The sequence below is a fragment of the Tiliqua scincoides genome, chromosome 5 (genome assembly GCF_035046505.1).
Source record: "Tiliqua scincoides isolate rTilSci1 chromosome 5, rTilSci1.hap2, whole genome shotgun sequence".
Lineage (NCBI taxonomy): Eukaryota > Metazoa > Chordata > Lepidosauria > Squamata > Scincidae > Tiliqua > Tiliqua scincoides.
Window position 1 is genome coordinate 108,872,575 of NC_089825.1, and position 20,822 is coordinate 108,893,396.

The following is a 20,822-nucleotide window of genomic DNA, read 5'->3' on the forward strand; positions in this document are numbered from 1 at the left end:
GTTGGGTACAAGGTTGGCATTCATGTTGATCTCATTTATGGCAAACACAACAGCAAGCACTTTGTGGTATTTCCCGGGGAACATACTGCAATGAGAGTTTCACTTGATTAAGGCACATGCAATGACCTCTTTCTCCAACAGAAACTGTTGGAGTCATGCCATGTAATAGCAAAACTCTAATACCTCCAAAAGATCATGTTAATGTTTTGAATAATTTGGTTTTCCTCATCTTTTTTAAAAAATCCTCTCTTTGAGGGCTGTGATGAACTGACCAATTTTGTTTTAATTTGCTGCAAGCTGACTTCAGCTTATCATATTGCTTAGACTTTAACCATAGCTACCTAGATAAACAGACATTGCATCTGAATATGTGAATTTTGTTTGGATATTCCTTCCTATGAATCCTAATCCACACTATCATATGAACCATCCCATCCACAGGATGAACACTTGAGTGACAAACAGAGATTTATTTCCAGTTTGGCCGAGATAACAGGGGAAGAACTTGGGCTGAGGAAGGAATGGAATTCCTTTGGTTTCTTCTAGCTTCTTACTATTTTATTAATTTATTTAAAAGATACTTATCCCACCTTTACTCTGCCAGAGCAGATGCCCAAAGGCAGCTTACAATTTATACATAAAATATACAATTTATCAAAACAATGAATAAAATCAGAAAAAATAAATAAAACCAATTTGAAAAGGGCAAAAGCTGCTTACACTCAAGGATCTTCTATAAAAGCAAAGGAGGGAGACAAGCCATCACCCAAATGCCAGAAACAACAAAAAGGTTTTGAACACTCACCAAAACAACTTTGGGGATGTAGATCTTAATCTCCCAGTAGGGAGTTCCATAACTGTGGCACCACTACAGAGAAGGCTCACCCCCATGCCGCCATCCCCCTAACTTATCCCACTATGAGAAATGTAGCAGAAAGCCGGCATGCCACAGAGATCTGGCAGTAGGTTCACACATGATATTTTCAGGTTCACGAGTGTTGCTACTCCTTCAGAGCTTGAGCACCCTGCCCTGGTTCTTTGCAGTCAAATTATTAGGCTACAAAAGACGGTGCAGAACAACTTGGAAGCAAGTTGGAACATGGATTAATTAATTGAAAGGCATGTATCTCTTTCCTTCCATAGGCATAATTTCAGAATAGGTCAATTTGTGCTGCTCTCAATCCCATTTTAAAAAGATTTGTTGCAAACAGAAAGTGACAGAAATGTTGCTGAACAAGAGAATTCAGCTTGAATAGGAATCTAGTCACACAGAGAGAAACAGAGAAGTGTAACAAATACAATAACAGTAACTGTATAATGAGATAGGACTCTTTTTCTCCATTCAGAGATTATCAAGGAGATGAGTGCTGAAAGAACTACTTACACAGCTTCGAATGTCCAATTTGGTTTGGCATTAAAGGGACGTTCCCTGAGTGCTGATTGCATGAATGATGTAAATGCACCAATTACAATACCATCTAAAGAATCAGTTCTTCCAGGGCAGGACAGAGAATGCCATCGAGGGTCACAGTTCTTACTGACACCATGAGGCAGTTGCAGTAGCAAAGTGATCAGCAGCAATGGGATCAGCCTGCAGATCAGAAAGCCTTGGCCTGAGACATACTGGGTCCCCTTCATTGTGACATACGTGCCCATCATCAATGCTATTACAACAATCAACATTCTGGAAAGGAATTATAAAACGGACCACAAATCTTACAACAGTTACAACTTTCCACTACACAGACCCTGAAATTCCCTTTAGTTACAGCTCTGCCTGTTTTCAGTGAAACTCTCAGAGATGTGAAGGCCAAATTGCTTTGAACTGGGTCTTTATATCTCAATACAGAAGAGAAGATTGTATCACCCTGTGTTGTTGTCACAAACTTTGCCAGGGCCTTCTGCTTATCGTGGCGTATTCACTACTTGATTACCGATTATGAAAATTGCAGGGTAGAGAATTGTTTTTCCCAAAGCACTTGAAGACCTGCCAGGCTAAAGTAAACATGTTGGATGGCTCCACAGTTGAAAACTTCTCTGCACTGGGGAGGAAGTAAAGGTCTCCAGTGCATGTTGGGTATGGAGCAGAATGTTCTGAAAGAATAGCAACCAGCACGAGCACTGTGGGTAAAAGGAAATTGTCAGTGACCAGAAGCTCAGATTTCCTCCCAAACCCATAACTTTTTCCTTTTGCTGCATTACCCTGAAGACATTGTGTGTGTGCGTGTGTGTTTTTAATTCCACTTGTCTTCATTATCTAAAGCAGTGATTTTCAACTCTTTTTTGTCTCATGGCACACTGACAAGGTACTAAAATTGTCAAGGTGCACCATCTGTTTTTTGATTATTGACAAGGCACAGCATGCTATTGGTGCGGGGCTCACATCCCCCAATGGCCCTACTAATAAATCACCTTCTATGCACTGAATATGTCATATAAGGGTGGTGTGGGTTAGCCTATTTCAGCTTTCCCCTATCCCATCTGCTGACAATGAAGTCACACAAACCCTGCTTCAACTCTCCCCATAACAAATCTGAGCCCATCAAGAACAAGTGACCACTATTACTTCTGTACAAAACAGTCTGAATAAGAATAGTAATAGAATGGGCAATAAATGCCCCCCCCCCAGCTACCACCAGCATCCTTTCCGAATATATTTTCATTCTGGCTCTATCTACCTTACTTACCCTCACCCTCTACCAAGGCCTTCACTGGGTAATGCTGAACCAAAGAACAACCACTCTGTGCTCCAAGTCCTAAGTAGCAGAAAAATCTCTAAGGACCTGCTAGTTCAAGGACAATCCACGACAAGTCTTTTCACTTAAATGAAGTAACGGCATGAGAGGAGGACCATTCACCAGGTAGTCCCTCAGACTGGGAAGCAGCTGCTTTCATGTCATCCTTCTGTCCCTGATCCAGTTGATGCTGGGCATCTGAACCAAGTCATATGGTCCTGATCCTACTGTTTGCTCCCTTGTGGGCCCCCAAATGACATATTCACCACGAATAAAGCCAGATTGATGCCACCCAGCTGCCAAGCATGGTGAGAGAGGGGGGGGGGAGTTTGGGAGCAGAGAGGAGGCCGGAGGTAACCTGGAAGAAGCGACTTGCTGCCCATCTTGCTGAGGATCCTATCCTCTCTTTCCCAGGCTGCCCCACCCCGTTCTCTCCTCAGATTTACACCAGCTTCCTCATGTGGTTCTGAGGAAACCCATAGGATACCAAGAGACCTATCCAGAGGTAAGTCAGATACACTCACATCTTGCAGGCCTCCTCATCGCCACACTACCACTGCATGCAGTGCATGCTCCATTGGCACTGCTGCTTCATTGGCAATGGTGGGGGATACGACAGGGCAGTGAGACAGTGAGGAGGAGGCACTGCCCTTAACTGGTGATTTTTATGAAAGGGAAGATGATGAATAAGATAATACTCTCCTAGGACTCTCCACGTTACCACCCTTAATGGGTTTCCTAATGAAAAGGGAGATGGAACACAAGGGATCAACTTGATCGTGAACACTCAGATTTGCCAGACCTCAGACTGAAGTAACTACTCAACTAACCTTTCAACTGGGTGGTACTTCATTCCTTCCAGTAGTGTTCTGTCCTCCCAAGCAACTGCTAGAAGGTACCCAATTATCTAATCCCAACTCTTCAAGGTGCTGTTGCTGTGGCAAAATGTTTGTGACCCCTTGGTCTTGTCTTCTTTGATTAACTCAGAGGGGAGACATAACTAAGGGTGCAGTCATAACCCACTTTCCAGCACTGACTTAAGGGCAATGCAGCTCCGAGGAAAGGGACCAAACATTCCCTTACTTTGAGGAAGCCTCCATGAGTGCTCCCCAACTGAAGGATGCAGCTCACATCACATTGGCACAGCTATGTCAGTGCTGGAAAGTTGGTTAGGATTTGGGCCTAAGTTATCTTCTTGAATTCACCTGATCCTGGTGCCAATCCTAAGGGCTCTGTGCTCCAGAGGTTGCCTTTTTGGCTCTGTTGTACCCAGCGACATTGCCGGGGATAGGTTTGGGCTGTGTGTCTCCGCCCCTCCCATTACCTTTGAACAATTTCCCACAGGGCTTCATTGAATGTACACATTAGCAATAAAATGCCCTCCTCACCTGTGTTCTTGAAGCAGATGGTATGCTAGCATTGTGAATCTCAGTATAAATCCCCTATTCTGGTTTTTGAACCATTCTAACAATTTTGACATTTGGCACATCTTGATTTCAGCCTCAGTCACCCTGCACTACCAAATTACAGTGACCTGTCATCAGGTTCAGTACAGGATGTTGTACATGATTGCTTCCCCCCTTGAATGAGCCTGTTAAAAGTATTTTAAAAACAATGCTAGTAACACACATCAATGAAAACAAATTTAATAAAACCATTATTCCATATAAAATGAATTGGAAAAAAGGAAGGAATCACCCAGCCTGGTACAGTTTTGTTCCACCAGATCACAGTCAACTTTTGCCATGCAAAAACCATCAGGCATTTTGTGTGTGTCAGCAAAACAAAACGAGCAACAGAAGGCGTGAGAAGATAAATGCCATCAATCATGTGATTATAGACTTTTTCCGTACCAGCTGCTCTCTAGTATTCAGATCTGGTCTCCATATAATAATGTAGAATTTGGGAAGAAAGATGCAACTCAACAACCCTGCACTAGAGGTCAAGATGGAGAAGATCTCCACAGCCACCATATGTTTCCCTTTGGTGCTCAGGTAGCTTGGGACAAAGGACACCCAAACACTGCAGAACACCAACATGCTGAAGGTGATCAGTTTGGCTTCGTTAAAAGTATCAGGTAGCTTCCTGGCTAAGAAAGCAACAGTGAAGCTGATTGTGGCCAGAAATCCCATGTAGCCCAGGACAATGTAGAACATGAAGACTGAACCTTCATTGCATTGCACAATGATTTGGTCAATCTGGGAATGCATGTCAAACTCTGGGAAGGGGGGAGAAGTTGCCAGCCACAGTACACAGATGGCAGCTTGAATGAGAGAACACAGAATGATGACTGAGACTGCCAGCTTCTTCCCCACCCACTTCCTCATGCTGTTTCCTGGCTTGGTGGCCATGAAGGCCAAAACGACAGTGATGGTTTTGGCCAACACACAAGAAACAGCAACTGAGAAGATGATGCCAAATACTGTTTGGCGGAGAAGGCAGGTCACCTTCTCGGGCCGACCAAGGAATAGGAATGAACACAGAAAGCACAGCAGCAGAGAAGAGAGAAGAGTACAGGTGATGCCCCATTTGTTGGCCTTGACAATGGGAGTATTCCGGTGTTGAATGAAGCTCCACATCACCACAACTGTCAGCAAGGCAAGGAAAAGAACAACTGAAGACAACATTATTCCCATCGGCTCTTCATAGGTTAGAAAGACTAAGTATTTGGAGATGCACCGATCCTTGTTACTGTTTGGATACTGATGTTCCAGGCATTTGTCTCATTGTCCAGCATCTGAAAGAAGTAAGATGTCTCTGAAAGAAGAGGCAAACCTTGGAAATTGACAAAAGTAAGCATGAGGTGGATTTTGCTTCAGCACTGTCCCACTCACAGAAGAAAGTCAATGCCTGATGTTGCAGCCATTAAGTAAAGAATGCACATGTACCTTTCCAGATCTAATCATTTGGACAACATCTTGGACATTTCCCCATACAACAACAACAACAACAACAACAACAACAACAACAACAACACATGCACCTATCACACAATATTTACAAAATATTCTGAATTTCACTCTAAAAAGAATGCAGCTTTGTAATCTGTTGCTTACCTATTTGGATTGAAATCATATCTTCAGGGCACTGAGCACAATCGTAGCAGCAAATCTGCTCCCCCTGACGGATTATCCTACTCTGTCCAGGGTGGCAACTCGCAACACATCTGGACTGGAGCAATATCTAAAAATCATCACAAGGAATGGCAGTGAGGATGGAGAATTACTGGTTTTTACTCATGGCTCTCATATATGTCATTAGACAAGTCAGTCCATTTACCTGCAAAACCTGTCTTCCATTTATAAATTTGGAACCTCCCATGTTCTCTCACAGTAGCTACCTTTTTCAGAGCTTAACTCTGAATTCTCTCATGTGAAGTCACCATCACCCTCCTGACTCAAAGCCCCTGACTCTATTATTGCTAAACTATCTCTGCAATAAAAGTTTGTTTATTGCCCTTTAACCTCCCTCCTCCTTCCCTGCCCAACCATTGAACCATACCATTGGCCAATACACAAGTTCCCCCATAGATTTCCCACATGTGTGGGTGCTAACATATGTAGGAGGCACACCCAGTAACACTTACCTGCTACTCTCATCTACCGCCTCCGTCAGTTCTTTTCCTCGGACAGAGCGCGCAGCGGGCCGCCCCCTTCGCTAACACCCTGCAGAGCGCGCAGCGGGTCACCCCCCCTGACGCCGTCTGCAGAGCGCGCAGCGGGATGCCCCCTCACTAGCTCTCACGGGGCCGCTCTGACGCTGCGCCCCGGAGCTAAAGCCGCAGAGCGCGCAGCTCAAGAGAGGCTACCCACTGCCCGAAGTGACGGGAGCCTGCAAGCGCGGATCTCCGTGCCTCAAGCCCCGTCGTGGGGCAGCCTCTCTCCGCTCCTGGAAAAAGCGACCTGCTCGGTCGCTTCCAGGAACGGAACTGAGCTGGGTCTAGCACCTGCGCGCTAGATCAGGCTCAGTTGTCCAGCCCCCCAAGGCCAGCCAGCCAATCAGCTGGCAGCAAAGCCCTGCTGCCGGCTGATAGGGGGTTTAGCCTGGCAATCAGCGCTAGCGTGCCCATACGGGCACACTAGCTGCCTTTCTTTTCCTCTTTTTAAGTTCACCACAATTGTGAGGCTCCAGAATTCTACCATGGTGGGGAGCAAATCCTTCTTTGCTGTCACTCCCTACCAGCCTATCCACCCGTTTGATCTCCTTCAAAATGGACAAGTCAACAGCTGAGGAACAGGAAGACTTCCATAAACATTCAATTCCCACCAGTCCCTCACATCTAGTCTGTCGAATTAGCCATATCTCAGGTATCAGGGACCTTTGGACATGGAGTTTCTTGAATTGCTAGAACACTTAGCATGGACATCATTTGCCTAAGAAACTACATGCACTCCTTGTGCATGGTGTCAATGGAACAATGGAACAAAAAAGTCAGTATGAAACAAAACAAACAAAATAGAAGACACATTAATCCATTTCTCACATATACTGAGAAGTTTCAAGCCATACTTTGGAGCTATCAAAACAGAGATTTACAAATTCATACATTCTACAGCAAGAATGTAGGTTATGTATTAATCTAGAATTTGACTATCTAGCATTCTGGAGAACATGACAGGCAACCCAGTCTAGTGCTGCAATATAGTGCATGAATTGTGTCTGGGGGACATTTGTCCCCTTAATCCAGGTAAAGCCCCAGCAGCCACAATGGGGCTACTTAGATATGTGTCCTGTTGTGTATATGCAACATTGGGTAGAAATGGCATAAGCCAGCTACTGCTGGCAGCTGAGCTTGCTACCTATGATAACACTGGCACAAAAATGAGCTGCCCTGTGACAGGATATGTGGTAGTAATGGCCGGTGTTTCTGCCCCCTCCATCTGATCCACACCCTCCCCCTGTAATGACTCCCCTGCCTCTCTCTCTCTCTCTCTCTCTCTCTCTCTCTCTCTCTCTCTCTCTCTCTCTCAGCCAGCCAGCAGAGTGCCTATCAGTAGAGTTCCAGTAGTCCCAGGCCTCTGACTGGCAGTGACCTTATTGCTGGTGCGACAATCCTTCACGCTGCCACATTATGGCACATTTGCAACAGTGTGCAAGCTCAGCTGCTAGCAGTAGTTGGCTCACACCATTTCTATCCAATGTTGCATATACGCAACAGGGATTAAATGCGTACACCTGTGGGCAGGGCAGAAATCGGTTAATATTGGACCAAAAAGTAGGGCAATGTTAAGATTTTAATTACAGTCTACCAATACTTAGAATCCATAGCCTAAACTGCAAATATAGCCTAAACTGCAAATATCTGAAACCATTCTCATACATCTGCCCTCTCAGGTGGTCCAAGCATTACAAATAGTTCAGTAATAAATCCTAGAATACTTTTTTTCTAGGGACCAGGGGACCAGGCAGTGGTGGAGACATAAGTAAAATAGTTTCTTACTTATATCCCCTGCCAATCTATGGTCCACAATGGGCCTACTTAAATCTATGCCAGATGAAAAATCCTAGAATACTTTTATAAGGCAGGTCAATATTATCAGTGTCAGCGGTCATCTTAAAGTCTTTTAAGGAGTGTATAATGTGATGAGACTTGACATGCAGCTCATTTGGCAACTCTGCCCAACCCATTTGCTGTTTAACTTGTAGTAGACAGTGAGCAATATCTAACCTCCCTTAGAGTATCTCAGTGTTTGGTTCATGGGAACCTAGGCAACAGCACTTCCCTGTTCTTTTGCCGTAGTGGAACTGATCGTTCAAAAAACATCACAACCATCCCCACCTGATTGAACTTGGGATTCCACACAATGGCACTTCCATTCAAGGTGAATTCTTTGCCTGCAGGAGCCTGGGAGTCTATCCTTCCAACGTGGGTCCTCGTGAAGGAGTAATTGGGGAATGTGACTGTGTTGATGAGATCGTATCCACTTGCCAGTTCCCCCTTTCTGTCAAAAAATACCTCTTCTCCAGCACTGTTGTTGAAATAAACATTTCTCAGAAAAGCGTGAATTTAGGTTCATAAATAAATGAAGCAGGAAAAAGGTGTCTTCAAACCACCTGTGCTCTGTTACCAGCTTGATAGCTAGGATCTGTGAGCTTTCACTCACCTAACACTTTTTGGGAAGATTTCACACACTCAGAATGTGTATTATTGATTCTCATGGCCCAGTCCTATTCAGGGGTGGCCTACAGCATGCCAAAACGACTTCAGTTCCATTCCACAAGCTGACTGAGGACCAGGCAGTGGTGTAGACATAAGAAAAATAGTTTCTTACTTACATCCCCTGCCGATCAATGGTCCACAATGAGCTTGCTTACATCTATGCCAGATGAAAAATATTTTTTAAAACTTATTTGACTGTATAATATGAAGTGTGGTGCACATGTATACATTTGTATGTGATTTTGAGTGCCCAGACACCATCACTCAGAGTAATACTTTGTTTCAGAGCTGGACTGGAGCAAGAGGCTTAACATACCACAGACCAAGAGGAATGCCACACTTTTCATTGTCAGAACAATCATTCCCCCCCACCCCACCCCCATGCACACACACATTTCCGGCTGACTTGTAAGAAGTCTGGCCTCTTACAAAATTCCATGGGCAACTGTACCTTGTTTGCATAACATTTTTTTTTTTGGGGGGGGGGGTGCCATTGTTTGTTTGGGCACAAAAGGCAGCTAGCAAACAAATACATAAAAGATAAAGTACCTAAACTATAAAATTTTTGTGCCTGTCATTCATCCACCATTGCTTATCTACCTTTCTGTTACTGCATTCATGTGTTTTCACCCATTGGTTCTCCAGTAAGCCAGTTCTTTCCATTCACAGTTCAAGGACTGCCATGCCAAGCCAGCATGGTAAAGGTCACTTTCCTTTCCTACCTTTCTACCCTTCTTTCCCTGAGTCCCACTGTGCCAATGTGGGCTGGACAGTCATCCATGTGGGCAGCCTTTCAGCATGCCACTTCCCCTCAGAAAGAAGCTCCAGCTCTCTTGTTCTGCTTCCTTCCATCAAGGGAAAGCAAGCCAATGAATTTTGTTTATGAAACAAAGGGCGCAATCCTAACCAACTTTCCAGCACTAGCATAGCTGTGCTTGCGGGGCATGTGCTGCATTCTGCAGTTGGGGGGCAGTCACGAAGGCCTCCTCAAGGTAAGGCAATGCATGTTCCCTTATCTCAGAGTTGCATTGCCCTTACCCAGGTGCTGGAAAGTTGGTTACGATTACACCCTAAAAGCAGAAATTAATGAATGACTTCAGATAAGTCCAAATGCTGCACTGGAACAAAGAACTTGAAACCAGTCAGTGGCAAGTGTGTGTATCGATGCACTCAGTGTTTTATTATACTACAGACAGAGAACGAGGGATCAGAGAACCTAACCTCCCATGGTTGAACATTCAGAATGTTAAAGGTGGCTCCATCGTTGAAGGGTCTTTGCTTGGATCTGGACGAAAACATGGCATGGAGAGCATGTGCAACAGAATACACAGCATTGTAGACACTGTAGCTCTGGCTAGACATTTGCATTTCAAACACAGATGCAGGGAGACTGGCCAGCTTCTCCTTCCCACTGCAGTTTGGTGCATCTTTTGCATAAACTGTAAATGGGGACAACGGACATTCAAATGCATGAGACCAAAACCACTTCACATCATAAACCATTGATTCATGAGGATTGATTTTCTCCAGGAAGTCTCCATATCCAGGCAAATCATGGGTGTGGAGTGTGAAAGACAAGGTGCCATTGAATGATTTGAGCGTGAACTCACTCTGCCAGCAGACAGCTGTAAAATCCCACTGAGCTGTTGTGACCCAAACCTTTTCTATTGGCTTCATTAGGAAATATTCATTGAGGATTAGAACTCGTCGTAAAGCCTCCATTGGTTGTGGATCCCCGTTAACAAGAATCACATTACTTTTGGTCAACGACAGAGTAGAATTTATTTTTCTTACTGTATGAACTAAGAGTTCTGTTGGATCCCAGTATGTCTTTAGTTTCAGAATCATTTCTGTAAACTCAACACAAATATTGTTCTCCAAGAGCTTGGATGGAAGGATCCTCAGGAAGATTTCTCCACTGTCATCGTCTGAAACAATGACACCAACCCATGTCCATCCAAAGTGCTTAAGGATATGAACAATCCCATCATGCTGAGCGTTTACATTTGGGACCATGTGGTAGAGGAAAGGAAACTGAGTTTTATCACTCAATGCAGGGTCAAAGGATTTGTAATTGAACTGAAGAAGAAAGATAATGTTATCTAAATTTAAATTTCTTTCTCAAAGTTTATCACAAGACAATGTGTGCCTCTTGGTATCTTTATCCTCAACCCAAATTTATGGTAACTTTAAATCATCTGGTACCAGTGGCATAGCTAAGAGGATGCAGGGGGTAGCAGTTGCACCAGACAACAAACTTTAGGGGGCCATTAAACTGAGCTTGACACTAGTGGCCAAAATTGCAAAATTTTGATATGTATGAATAATACCATCATGTTATCTATCATTGGAAAGGTAATTTAATGCAGAATGCAATGAATCAAAACTGTATTGGAATATCTGTATTCTATCAAAAGTTATGGTCGATTAACCAGAAAACAAAAACACAACTGCCTTATGGAACAAAAAATCGATTTTCTTAACTCCAAACTGACCTATGACACTGATTGTTCTGAGAACCAATGAGATGTTATTGTGATACAGCATGGAACCAATAAGGTGTTAATAATAATAATAATAATAATAATAATAATAATAATAATAATAACTTTATTTTTACCCCGCCTTTCTCCCCGAAGGGACTCAAGGCGGCTTACAACATATTAAAAACATAATTTTAAAACAAATAAAAACATATTAACACATAATAAAAAACAGCAGTCAGAATAAAAACTAGGTAAAAAGAGCATAGAGCAGCAGCAAGTCATAAAAGAATCAGGCCTGTAAAAATATTAAAAGATGTTAAAAAGATGTTAAAAGGCCAAGAACTCAGAAGGCTTGTTTAAACAGAAAGGTCTCAAGAGAGGGAGCCATTCTTAAGTCAAGGGGAAGGGAGTTCCATAGCGTTGGTGCCACTACTGAGAAGGCCCTATTTCTTGCAGCCGCCCCACGTACCTCCCTAGGCGGCGGCACTTGTAAAAAGGCCTTCTCTGATGACCTAAGAGGACGAGCCGGATTGTACGGGAGTAGGCGATCTCTAAGATACCCCGGTTCAGAGCAGTATAGGGCTTTAAAGGTCAATACCAGCACCTTGAATTGGGCCCGGAAACGAATGGGCAGCCAATGCAGCCGCTGGAGAAGCGGACTGACAGAGTCGAACTTCCTACCTCCAGTAACCGAACCGAACTGTTAATATGAATCAGCTCTCATTTCCATATAGCATAATACAGTTACCCCTGCTAACTATGTAAAGAGGCACTTTTTCAAGTGGTGCTCCCTTATATTTAGCAGGGGGAGAATAACCGTCCCTCTTCACCCCTGAACAGTGTCTCTAACCAATAAGAGTCAGACCTTGTATTTATTTACTTAATTAAATTTGATTTTGTCATGTGGGGGGGGGGCTGCAAAATCTTCTTTGACCCCAGACAGCAGATAGATGCCTTAGCTATGCCACTGCCTGGGGGGGAGACGGCAGAACAAGTGGGTGGCAAGATTCCGGGGGGGGGGGAAGAGGCAGGTTTTCCCTGGTTTTCACTTTTTTAAAAGCCTGGGCATGACATCACTTCCGGTTGTGACATCACTTCCAGGGCATCATTTTGAGCTCAGCACCAGGCTACATGGTTGTTAGCTATGCCACTGTCTGGTACTGTGCTCTTTAGAAGATTATTGATGGGGTAAATGCAGGTATAATGGTCCTAAAGCCAGTTATTGCAAAGGTAATTTGGTAAAGAGGAATTTGGTTTTGAGAACCTGTAGGAAGTGATAAGCTTCAACATGCTTGCACACACACACATAGGCACATACACCCCTCAATTCCAAACAGTTTTCTAAACAAAAAAAGTGTCTGTTGTCTAATGCATACAGGTTTAATTACAGGTAGTTAGCTTAAGAGAACCACTGCTGAACTAAGTGGACAGAGACTTGGGTCTTTTAGGTCACCAGATTTGCAAGAAAGAAGCACAAGCAGGTGAACCAATTGGGTTGTTGCCCTAATGAATCTCAGTGGTTGGCCCTTTGCATTTCAATAAACATACCTGTAAAGTCTTGTAGATATTTAAGATGCTGGGCATGTGGATTGTGTTTTGGGGGATGAGCCCTCCAATTATGGCCATGAGCTTCTTCTTGTCACAGTGGTAATTAAGTGGGTTCCCTCTGAAGAGGAGATCCATAGTGCCAATAGAGGATCCGGCTGCATTGGAACTGTCCTCTTTGACCTTGAATCCCAGTGTCATGTTGGGTAAGAGGTTGCCATTCTTGTTGATCTCATTCAGGGCAAACAGAAAAGCAAGAACCTGGTGGTAGTTTTTTATGAATGTGCTGCAATGACAGTTTCACTTCATTATGGTGCAATTTCACTTCAGGTGCAATGGCATATTTTTTTTTTTTTTCCTGTTAAAAATGGTTGCAGGCATGCCATGGAACAGCAAATAGCTCAATCTCCCTTATACATTTGTATTCTTTTAAAGACAATGATAATGGCGGTTTAGGTTTGAATTACTATGGGTACAGTCCTAACCAGGTCTACTCAGAAGTAAGTCCTATTTTATTCAATGGGACTCTCAGGAAAGTGTGTTTAGGATTGCAGCCTTTGTTTTGTAAATTGCTTGGGTAATCCTTTAACCCATTACTGCCCAGCCCACAGGTGTACACATTTGATCCCTGCTGCGTATATGCAACGTTGGGCAGAAATTTAAATCACATCTTCATTTCCTCGAGGGCTCTGAGGGCTCAATCCTATCCAATTTTCCAGTGCTGGTGCAGTCATGCCAATGGGATATGCACTGCATCCTGTGGTGGAAAGGCAGTCACAGAAGCCTCCTCAAGATATGGGAACATTTGTTCCCTTATCTTGGGGCTGCATTGTGGTTGCACAGTTGTGCTGGAAAGTTGAATAGGATTGGGTCCTCAATACCTGGCCATATTAGGGCACAATTCTAACCCGGTCTGCTCAGAAGTAAGTCCTATTTTGTTCAATGGAGCTTACTCTCAGGGAAGTGTGGTTAGGATTGGAGCCTTAGTTTGTAATTCCTGCAATCTGACTTTGATTAATCAAATACTGAAGGCTTTAAGAAGAATTGATAGAGAGCTACAAAAACAGATAATGTATGTCAATGGATTGTCATGCATGCCTTTTAGCTCTTAGGAATCCAAAACTGCACTGTGAAGTGGTATATCCGAAACATCGGTTGAACACCTCAGTAAAAAACTAGGTGTTGTTTTCAATTCAACTGAAGTAACTTTGGAAGAACTTGAGCTTGCACAGGAACTGAATTCCTTTGGTCCTCGGATCCTGTGAGTACCACCTTTAACAATTGTGTAGAAGAAGGAATTTCAGCAGTTGCAGCAACACAATTGTTAAAGGCCCAGGAGCCCTAGGTTGGAAGGCTGGCCATCCTGATCTAAACCAGTGTTTCTCAACCAGTTGTACGGGTACCACCAGCGGTACTTGAGGTGGTGGCTGGTGGTACTCGCGGGATTCTGACACCTGCAGCCTGGCAGCAAAACCAGAAACATGACACAACAAACAGTGGTAGGAGGCTTGGCTTGGCGGGCAGAGCTTCAAAGCATGATTTTCCATGCAAGAAAAAGCCCTTCGGTCCACCCTGAGCCTCTTACTGTTTGTTGCTTCACATCTGGCCACCCACCCCAAAGTAAATGGTGATGACATCATTGCCAGTTACTTCCGGTGGTGCTTTGAATAGGTGGACCATATGAAGTGGTATGGCAGAGGAAAAACCTTGAGAAGCACAGATCTAAACTAATGAAGTCTATGTCTTCATTTGAACAAGAATACTTACACAGAGTTATCACTTGACCCAGGCTGCTTTTTTGACATGAATATTATTAAACAATTTCCTTTTTTTCCCCAGAAGTTAGATAAAATGCAAATAGAATAGTAGTAATGGTGTCATTAAACATATATTCCCCATTAAGATATTATCAAAAAGGATGATTGAAAGAACTACTTACTAAACATTGAATGACCTAGCTGGAAAGTCAGTAAAATGAAGCTCATTGAATTCTAAATAGAGGAGAGAGACAAATTCACCCATGATGATACCATCCACAAAACTAACTTCACCCTCTGTGACATCAGAATGCAAATGCCATGGGCTGTTACACTTCTTGCTGGTACTGTGAGGCAGCTGAAGCTGTAAACCAAGGAGCAGCAATGCAGCCAATCTAACTATCTGGAATCCTCGGCCCCCGACACACTGGGGCATCTTCACTGTGGCGTAAGCACCCATCAGCACTATTACCGTGACCAACCTCTGTGGAAATTGCTATCAAAGTACCCAGTAAATGGTTGAGGCTTAAAAACACAGATCCCAACCTGGGCTTTGAAAGTTCTTTTCAATGGAGCCCTGCCTATCTTTTGCAGAAGACCTGCGTGCCCTATATTGTTTTGAATGGACTCTTTATAGATGGAGAAGAGCATATCTCCAGCTCCTGGCATTGACTCATGTGTAGTCATGGGGAACTTTGCAAAGGTCCTTTGCGCATCCATGGAATTTTCCCTCCTTGATGGTAATAATTATGATAAATGCAGCTAACAGAATTGTCCTTCCCAAAGCTCTTAAATATCTATCAGGCTAAAGTAAACATGTTTGACTGATCCACAATTGCTGCCACTGTCCCAAAGTATAGATACGAGGTAGATGGGGCCATCTGGGGAAAAACCTTCTCAATAGTATACTGAACTCCAGTATTACTCTTAACTCAAACCCACAATAGTATCTACTGAGCAAAGACCCATGAAAAAGGACTAGGCAGACAAATAGTCAAAATTTAGCTAGTTTATTAAAAGTCCCCAAAGAGAAGGAATTAAACAAAATAAGGAAAAGAGACTAGGGGCCCAATTCTATCCAACTTTCCAGCTCTGGTGTAGCCACAGTGCAGCCCCATGGTAAGGGAATACATGATTCCATATCTTTAAAAGGCCCCTCCACCACAGGATACCACGCATACCCCACTGGCACAACTACACCAGCACTGGAAAATTGGTTAGGGGATTCACCATGAATGTGACACCACACTTTAAACAAAATGGTGGTCAAGCTGGGTGCTTAATACAGGGAAGTTCAGCTAATCAAGTGAGAGCACAATCCTAACCCTTTATGTTAGTGCTTTCCAGCACTGACATAAGAGCAATGCAGCTCTGAGGTAAGGGAACAAACATTCCCTTACTTTGAGGAGGCCTCCATGAGTGACACCCAACTGCAGGATGCAGCACATGTCCCATTGGCACCGCTATGTCAGTGCTGGAAAGCACTGACATAAGGGGTTAGGATTGCGCCCTAAGTAGTCACACATTTCTCAAGCTACAATAGCCACCTGCAGAAAGTTCCCCACTCAACAAACCAACTTCTCCCAATGTAGTCAACAGCAATGTTGAGTAGGAAGCTTTGGTTTCTATCCAAAGTAACAGGTGAGAAACAATGTGGTGACAGTGTAGGATTTATATTTGGATTCCAATCTCCACTCAGCCATGAAGTTTGTGGGATAACTTAGGGTCCATTTTTAAGCTCCCTCACGGAATAATCCTACAAGTGTTATTAGAAGGATGTTTGAAACTTAACAGTTTAACAGCTTAACAGCTTCCACAATGCAACCTTGATCTGCTTGTTTCTCATGCTATAGATTATAGGATTCATCATTGGTGGAACCATGGTATAGATGATAGCAAACACTAGATCCTGTTTAGATAAAGTGTTAGTAGGAGGACTGGTATAGGCAAAGATTCCAGTGAATACAAACACTGAGACCACAATGAGGTGGGGAAGACAAGTGGAGAGGGCTTTTTTCTGACCCTGAACGGATGGTATTCTAAGCACTGCAGAGAAGATCTGTGTGTAAGTGATAATGATAAAAATAAAACAGCCTGACACTACACTACAACTAGCCACAAGAAGCCCAACTTCTACCAGGTACAAATTTGAGCAAGAGAGTTTTAGTAACTTTGGGATTTCACAGAAGAATTGATCAACAATGTTAGAACAGAAGTTCACCGCAAAGGTGCCACCAGTGTGCAACACAGCATAGAGGAAGCCACTAATCCAGGCACTGACCACCATCTGAAGGCAGGCTCTTTTGTTCATAATGGCCTCATATCGAAGCGGATTGCAGATGGCGACATAGCGGTCATGGGCCATTATCGTAAGGAGGACAAAATCGGAGGTTTCAAAGAAGAAGACAAAGAAAACTTGAGCCACACATCCAGAATAAGTAATAGACTGACTGTTCATGAATGAATTTGCCATGGATTTGGGTATTGTGACAGAAATGGAGCCAACATCTAAAATGGCCAAGTTCATTAATAAGAAGTACATGGGTGTGTGGAGGTGATGATCAAAGGCTACAGCAGCAATGATGAGAAGATTCCCCATCATTGTTGTCATGTACAGTGCTAGAAACACAAAGAAGTGTAACAGCTGGAGTTCTCGGACCTCTGAGAATTTCAGGAGCAGAAATCCAGGCATGGAAGTAAGGTTGGACATTTTGTGGAGAGTAGAAAAGTATTATGATTGAACCTTTGTTTCCTAAAAATTGTCATAGATGTTTAAGGAACTGAAGCACTTGATCAGTTCAGAAGGCTTCCTTTCCCTGTTGCATTGTAATAACCATTTGGATCAATGAAACAGTTGATGAGAATAGTGTAAAAGAGACCAAATCCCAAGCAGTAACTCTCTTCCTTTCGCTTTCTTTATACCTGAGCCTTCACACCACTGTCTGGATTTTGAGATGGCATTATTGACGTACTGAAGAATACAGGGGGGAAAAATCATGATGTTAGACAGAACCCAGCCAAAGGTTAATGCAGCAGTAAACATGGGAAATAGTGAGAGAATGCATTAAAATTGTGTTTTGAAGACAAAACCCATTACACCCATTGTGCAGGTAAAAGAGAAAATGACATGCTTCTGTGGGGAAAAGAAAGATATAGGAATGAAAAATTACAGTTGATATTTAAAAAGTTTGGCATTATAGGGCAAAAGCCTAACCAGGTCTACTCAGAAGTAAGTCCTATTTTGTTCAATGGGGATTATTCTCAGGAAAGTGTGGTTAGGATTGCAGCCTTGATGACTGTTTGTAGCAAAAGTGGTTTCAATCCCATTGTTCTTTAGAGTGTAAGATATCTGAAAATATTCAAACTGCATAATCTATAAGTTCTTTAAGCTGAAATACCTGTTCAGTTCCACTCATCTCATGTAATTGGATCACCAAGGCTGCAATCCTGACCATACTTACTGAGGAGTAAGCCCCACTGAACACAGTGAGATGTAATTCTGAATAAATATGTAGGACGGGTGACTCGACTCATAAGACACAGACTCGAGTCGCCCAACGTACATTTCCTGGATTCATGCGGACTCAAGACAGGTTTGTTTTGAAAACCGAAAGTGACTCGGAACTCGGGAGTTTCTCACAAACAAATGGAGCCTCAGAAACTCTGACCTGCCACTTCTGTCCCCTCACTCATGTTGCCCGTGCCCTCCCACTTTGTGGAGCTGCGGCACCTTCTCCCTCCCTGCAGCACATCTCCCTATCTGTGCTCAGCGCTCCTTCTGAGGGCAGAATTGGGAGTCATGATGTGAATGGGGGTGGATGGGTTTGTTGCTGGAATTCGTAAGGAACCGATTGGCGCATTCTGCACTGCTGCACTCACTCGAAGTACAGCAAAGTTTTTGTTTACAGATGGGATGGGAACATCAGAGGAGTGTTAAACAACAACTCCAACACACTTACAGAGACCTCCAGCAGTTCTCTTTGTTCTGCAGAGTCACACCTGACTCATTTATCAAAAAGACTCTGACTTGAGTCAAACTGAATCCTAAAAAAGCTCTGGCTGGCTCCCAAAGGCTGCCCATTAAGACTCGTGCACAAGTCGAATCAAAGGGGGCAGGGACTTGTAACTCAACTCGAGTTTCACCACAGTGGACTGGCACATCCTTTTAAATATATTTAGGATTATGCTATAAAGCTGCAATCATCTGCACACATTCCTGGCAGTAAGCCCCTTTAAACACAATGAGACATAATTCTAAGTAGAACTGCACTGAATAATAATTCTTAAGAATAGAAAAAAAAATTAGTTGAGAGAGAGAGAGAGAGAGAGAGAGAGAGAGAGAGAGAGAGAGAGAGAGAGAGAGACTGACTGACTGACTGACTGACTGACTGACATAACATTTTTGAGGATCATTCAATTTCATCATAATTCTTTATTTACAGTCACAGACCCTACATTCATAAAACATTTAAAACATTTAAAACATGATCATTCAATTTGTAATCTGCAACTACTTACAGAAGCTCTCGGAAGCCTTTTCATAGATATATTTCAGCAGTATATGAAATTACTCCATCAGCTGCCTTAAGTCACCATCCTTCAACCTATGCATGCATCTAAAAATGTTCATTCGTTCTTTGCATCTAGCCACTATATGCGTAGCTAATTTCTATACAGTATTGACTTTTGAAGCTTACATGCACTGAAAAAGATGATGTAATCTTTGCTTTGGCTTCTGAGAGATTTGATCCCATGAGTTCAACACAGAAGAGCAAAACAAAATTAATGAAATCTCTCCCCCCATAAAGCTTTATTTTTGCTTCTGTTTTATGTTCAAAGAGATACTTAGCACATGAAGGATGCATTGAAGCACATTGAAAAAAACAACACATAAAGCAGTAAATCCTGCACACATGCACAAACACACAAATTACATCCGGGATGTGAAACGCATACAGAGTCGAAGGTAGCATGCATGGCGCCTGCTGAGGGTTGGAAATGGCATCATTAAGCAGCAAGTGACATCATTAAGCAGATGATGGTCAGAAATAAGTACTTTGTTCTCACATTGAAACTAAGTAGCTGCAAATGATAAAAGAGAAAACCCCTGTGGATAAGGAAACCCATGGATAATGAAATATGTGGGTTTTGGGGGCCCTGTAATCCTCTGGAGGTGATAGGTGCTGCACTCCCATCATCTCTGCAGGATGTTCTGAGGGCCAGGAAGGCTGTACGTGGCCCCCCTGGTCCTCAGAAGGCATTATAAGTCCTCTGGGAGGCCTTAGAAGGTCACTTTTTTTTTTTTTTTTTTTTTTTGTAAAAACCAGGGAAGCCCCCCGCCTTCCAAAGGTCTTTTAAGGCCTTAAAAAGTCACTTCCGGTCACTTCTGGTTTTTTCCAAAAAAATGGAAGTGACCTTCTAAGGCCTCTAGAAGGTGTTCTGAGGATTGGGGAGGCTGCATGTGGCCTCTGGAGGGCTCATGTGGTCTGACCTGTGGGTTTAGGGACCCATGGATAATGAAATCCACTGGTCCCAAATCCATGGATATAGCAGGCCCACTGAAAATGTTTGCAGCAGGAGTTTATAAAAACCTCAAAAGCCTGGTTTCAGTTTTTCTTTTCATAAGAAAAGTGCCAGAAAAGTCTTCCTTTATTACATGCATTGTTTCTGGCTTATTGGTTTTATTACTATTCATGGTTTATTCTGTTATTTGTTGTATCTTCTTGTTTTCCGCAAATTGAAATGTAACTCTGTAATCCTAACCAACGTGTTTTTTTTTTCTTTTTCTTTTTTTGAATAATAACAAAAGAAAAGAAATCATTTCTCTCTGTAAACTAATATAATTAATTTCCTAGGGAAATGAAGAAGAAAATCAATCCAAATTACTCTGATTCAATAAGTCTGATTCAAACAGCTTTAACTTTATTCAAATTGTTGACCAAATCTCAGTAAGCTATAACTTAAACGGTGCTTCTTATCTCCTGGGGTCTATAACTTGCAAATGTTAACCGTAATTATCACCTTTAAAAATAATCTATACTACATATATTTTTCCTATTAATTGAAATTAAATTAGGGGGCGGAGCCAAAACTCAGCGAAGTAGCAGTGAACCTCGGAGGGCTCCCCGGGGGGACTGCT

At 42.9% G+C, this 20,822-nt stretch overlaps 1 protein-coding gene across 1 annotated transcript in view; it reads right to left on the reverse strand.

Moving 5' to 3' along the window:
* Nucleotides 1-17,393, reverse strand: part of LOC136653060 (olfactory receptor 14I1-like) — an 82,409-nt gene extending 65,016 nt beyond the window's left edge. The window contains exons 1-2 of the mRNA XM_066629985.1: nt 16,487-17,393; nt 10,653-10,725 (exon numbers count right to left, since the gene is read on the reverse strand). Coding sequence (XP_066486082.1) covers nt 10,653-10,725; nt 16,487-17,393 — 980 coding nt within the window. The remainder of the gene's footprint in view (nt 1-10,652; nt 10,726-16,486) is intronic.
* Nucleotides 17,394-20,822: the final 3,429 nt, after the last annotated feature.